The 4539-nt window shown below is 36.7% G+C and overlaps 1 protein-coding gene across 1 annotated transcript; it reads left to right on the top strand.

Moving 5' to 3' along the window:
• Positions 1–1411, top strand: LOC128744586 (protein Mpv17). Its single transcript, XM_053841710.1, has 3 exons — positions 1–256; positions 321–534; positions 597–1411. Exons 2-3 carry the CDS (start codon positions 349–351, stop codon positions 1011–1013), a joined length of 603 nt encoding a protein of 200 aa, XP_053697685.1. The 5' UTR covers positions 1–256; positions 321–348; the 3' UTR covers positions 1014–1411.
• Positions 1412–4539: the final 3128 nt, after the last annotated feature.

The following is a 4539-nucleotide window of genomic DNA, read 5'->3' as shown; positions in this document are numbered from 1 at the left end:
CACCAGCGTGAAAACATACGACAAAGCGAGGAATTTATTCTACGGCAAACCATGAACAAAATAGGAACCTCCTGATTGACAGTATCGATCGACTGTGCGTGTAATTAGTTCGATGCTGGTGTATAGTACTGTTACATCGTGTTCTATTCCTTGGTGAGCTTGAGACCTTGTTTGCTTCCCGGAACGTCATCGTTCGGTTCGCTACAGCAGAGATTGTAAGCAGTGATAAACATCGTCATTTGATTGATTTGTTTGGGTGAGTGAAACTAAAATTAAATCACGTTTAAGTTATCATTATCACACCATTCGATTAATTGTAGAGCTCGGATTCGGTGATTGACGAAAAGGATGTCGCTCTCTACCTTGTATAAACGTGCCCTGGTGAAGTATCCACTGCTGGTGCAATCTGTGCAGTCGGGAATTTTGATGGGATCAGGCGATATTATCGCGCAGACGCTGATCGAAAAACGTAAACTCACCGGTATTGACGGTATGCGAGCTTTCCGGTTTTTCGGCATTGGATTTTGTATTGGGGTAAGTATCCTGCTTGCTGTTATAGTACGGTCACAAATTTCGTAACGCAATATTTTCTGAAGGGCCCAGGTCTACGCAAATGGTACGGTGTTTTGGATAAACGCATCACCGGTAGTAACAAAGCGCTGACCACATTCAAGAAGGTAGCTCTGGATCAGCTGCTATTCGCTCCAGTCTTCCTTGGTATGCTCATTGGGACGATCGGTTTGCTGCAAGGCCATAACCGGGAGGAAATCGAGCGAAAACTGAAAAATGAGTACAAGGACATTCTGCTGACCAACTACTACATTTGGCCGTGGGTTCAGCTGACGAATTTTTATCTCGTGCCACTCAACTACCAAGTGCTGTTGGTGCAGTTTGTGGCTGTTTTCTGGAACACGTATCTGTCGTGGAAAACAAACTGTAACGATACCGCTAAGGTGATTGCCATTAAATCGGACGTAGTCGCGGGAGAAGAAGCGGACGGAAATGCTTACTAAGGGTAAGCTTGCTTGCAGGAGGAGCAGAATTAAGCAAAACATTCTGATGTGATACTAAACAATTAGGTTTTAGATGTAGTTGACTAAACCATGTTGGAGTTTATGCAAATACAATTTTAACTTTCCACGGCTAAGTATCATGCGGTATCGAATTCTGTACAGCTTCGAATTCCGTACACTTAATAGAATTTGCTTGGCTAATATGTAGTAAAACAATGCAAAATATTAATCCTAACAGGTCTAGACTCGAGCATCACGTCAATGTCCAAAACTTAGGCAGTGTGCCATGAAATACAGCTAATAAAAATTAAAACGTAAGTGCCTTTCGGATTTCCTGGTCAATTGGCTGTGTTGTATGCAATTTGCATTCAATGAAATGACGTGCAAAGCGTACTTGAAGTGATTTTCCTGTTTCGAATACCGAAAATCGATTCGAAAGTTAGGGGCTCATTATTGTACAGCTATATTCTATTCATTATAACATTGAAATAATTTTTATTCATCATAATTAGTACTGCACGGATCTTGATTCATTTTTACTAGTAGAAATTAAATCCGTACAGCTGGGCAGTATCCTTAGTTCTCCAACTTTATCCCATGTTTTTCAAAGAAAAATGGAAAGAAATACAGCTAAATATACACCGATAGATTTCAGCTGGCAGTTACGATGATGATGATGATGGATGATGGAAAAGCCTTTAATAAAGCATGGAGATAGTTTGCTGCTCCGATGCGTACGATAAGGGATAGGATATTTTAATCAGTACTCTCACCCAAAAATGAACAATTATCCAAAATTAGGTTTCAGTACGACGAGATCGATTCCATGCAGTGTGGACACTGTGTGTGCAAATGACTCTCAGATAAGTGGCACATAGTTCTCCGAAAAAGCTAGGCTGTTCACTCTGTTTACCATTTTTTCACCCTACTGGTAACTTTAAATATTAATGTTTCTTTTATTGTTCCGGCAATAAATAAGTAATGGATATCTAAATATATAATAAGAATGACAAAAAACGCAATAACTGTACGTCTGGCGTCACTTTGGTTAAGTGTGCACGTAAAAATGCTCGTACATGCCTATGATTTGATCTGTATGTTTAAGTAGATCTACATATTTGTAAATTTTGGTAATTTGTCTCTGTTTTGTTTACCTTAACACTATCAACCTCTTACATCTAGAGTCGGTTTACAGTGAATTGAAATTAGCATTTTACAGGTATATTATGTTTCTGGTTTAATGTTATGTTTTCTTTATTATTACTTGAATTGACACACTATATAGATTTGTTCTGTGCGGATCGTATTAGCAGCATCGGTATTATAATTGTTTTCAAATACTGCAGAACTATGTGAATATTTTCTTATATACGCAACGAACCACGTCTAGTGCATTGTTTTGATTTATCCAACTGGGTCGGGCTGTATTGAGAAACATTTTCAAACAAGACCCTTAGCAATTGACGATTCATGAAAACCCATCATCATATACCTACGCCTGTAAATAAAACAGGTTATGGAATTTCAATACCAATAGTTTCGTTTTCAAGCATAAGGCCGGAAGTTTTTAAACCTGTACCCTGTCCAGTGCTAGAAAGCACCGATTCGCATTTTTGTTTCAGCAGCGTCGAGACAAATTAAAGCTAGTTTTAGAAGGTATCAAATCGTAATAATTTCGAGAACAGGCTTGGTTTCCAACATCTAACTTTTGATTTAATTTAATGCTATATGTTAGTAAGGTCCACGATTACACTAACAATGGTTTCAACATTGACACCATCCAATACTGTTGGCTCATTCTTCATTTTTTTTTAAGAAATATAAATATGGTGAATTTGATTATTGATCGCTACTGTGGCGACTAGCTATAAAGTAAGTTACCTTAAAAATGTGAATATAGCATTTGATTTTATTGTGTGTCCTTCTTCATCTCTAAACGGAGTTTCACTTCTACTGACAAAACTATTGAGTTGTCGTTAACTTTAGGTTCGTAACAAAGCTTCCGTTGCGCTGGTTTCAGCTTTTTAGGAATAAATATCAAACTATTTGTTATTGTAGCTGGCGGCCCAAAATACCTAACGGTTAATTTCTTTGTGTTTGTTTGAATTAAATTTGCGTCTGTAATTTTGAAACTGGTTGATTTTAGAAAAGACAGTTTTGGAATATACGTAAAATAAACTTGAATTTTTGTTTTTGGAAGTTAACAGGGATTGCCTTATATCGAGCAAATAACAATCGTTGGGATCCGTCGTAAGGTACATTTTGTTTCTCTAAATTTTTCACTTTTTCGATAAATACGAAAGTATAAAATCAATCCATTAGCAGTCGGGTGATACTTTGCAAATCAAAATATGTAGAGAAATTAATGTTTTGGAAAGGAAATTGGATTATTTCAAAATTCATATTTGAACCCCATATATTTCGAAATATAAAAAAAAAACAGTTAAAAAAATTAATTAAATGCCTGACCTCACAGCCTGACCTGACAAAAACAGGTTGGTCTATGTGCTTTAGTCGAATAAAATATTTAATAAAATATTTAATATTTTGATCCAAGAATTTACGTCATTAGATATGACTATAAGGTGAGTTTCCGAGAAAATCAATTTACACGAGTTTGTCTTTAAATCCCTAAGTTTTTTAATTGCTACGCTACAGAACAGGATTTCGTCTCAAAAAAGATTATCAGAATTTACTTGGACCGAAAAAAAAATCTTTGGCAATGTTTTAATTAAGATACCGAACTGTGAATTTCAAAAATTATGAATAATTTAAGCCAATGTAAGGAGATATTTGTTGAAACTTTTATCTGCATTGAATTCCTGAGGATTTACCGATTGTTTTATCGGATCACATGATCAACAGAAGCCCCACCAGATTCTGTCCACAAGATGCCTTTTAACTCTGTAGTGTCTAGTGCTGCCTAAAAGCGGTTTTCACAAGAAATTTAACACCGCCTTCATTACAGGAACATCTATTTTCAACTGACAACAACTATGATCTGTTCTAATTTACTCAATTGTCATTCCGATTGGTGCAAAGAGTGTTGTCAAATTTCGAACCATTAAAAAACAAGGAAAATGGTAAAAATAATAAATCATTTTATAACACATTTCAGAACAGCTGATTTCTCATCTCATCAAAGACATTTTACCAGAATGCAGTGAATGTAGTTTGCTAACATGGGAAAGTAATAGCAACTCATGACAAGGCAAGTATAAATCTCGTCTTCACACCACTGCACAATGGGACCAAACCGCGAAAACGCGATGATTTACTATTGCGCAAATCTTTCAAGGATGGTGTCCGATAGTTTATTTTCGCTTGCTGAAAATCTTTCTGCCCGTAGGAATGGCTTCTGCGTGGTGACATCCCTGGATGTCGAGCCGCCGATCCCAGCACTCTCTCATGCTGCTATCAATCACACCATGTACCTTAGCTTCAGAGTTGAAATAGATTCTGTTGCAAAAAATATGAAATGAATAACTGTTGCATCTAGCAACGTGGAAGATAATTTCCTCATGCG

Source organism: Sabethes cyaneus, chromosome 3, assembly GCF_943734655.1.
Source record: "Sabethes cyaneus chromosome 3, idSabCyanKW18_F2, whole genome shotgun sequence".
Classification (NCBI taxonomy): Eukaryota; Metazoa; Arthropoda; class Insecta; order Diptera; family Culicidae; genus Sabethes; species Sabethes cyaneus.
The sequence above is the reverse complement of the archived record's forward strand: the minus strand, read 5'-3'. Positions and strand labels throughout refer to the sequence as shown.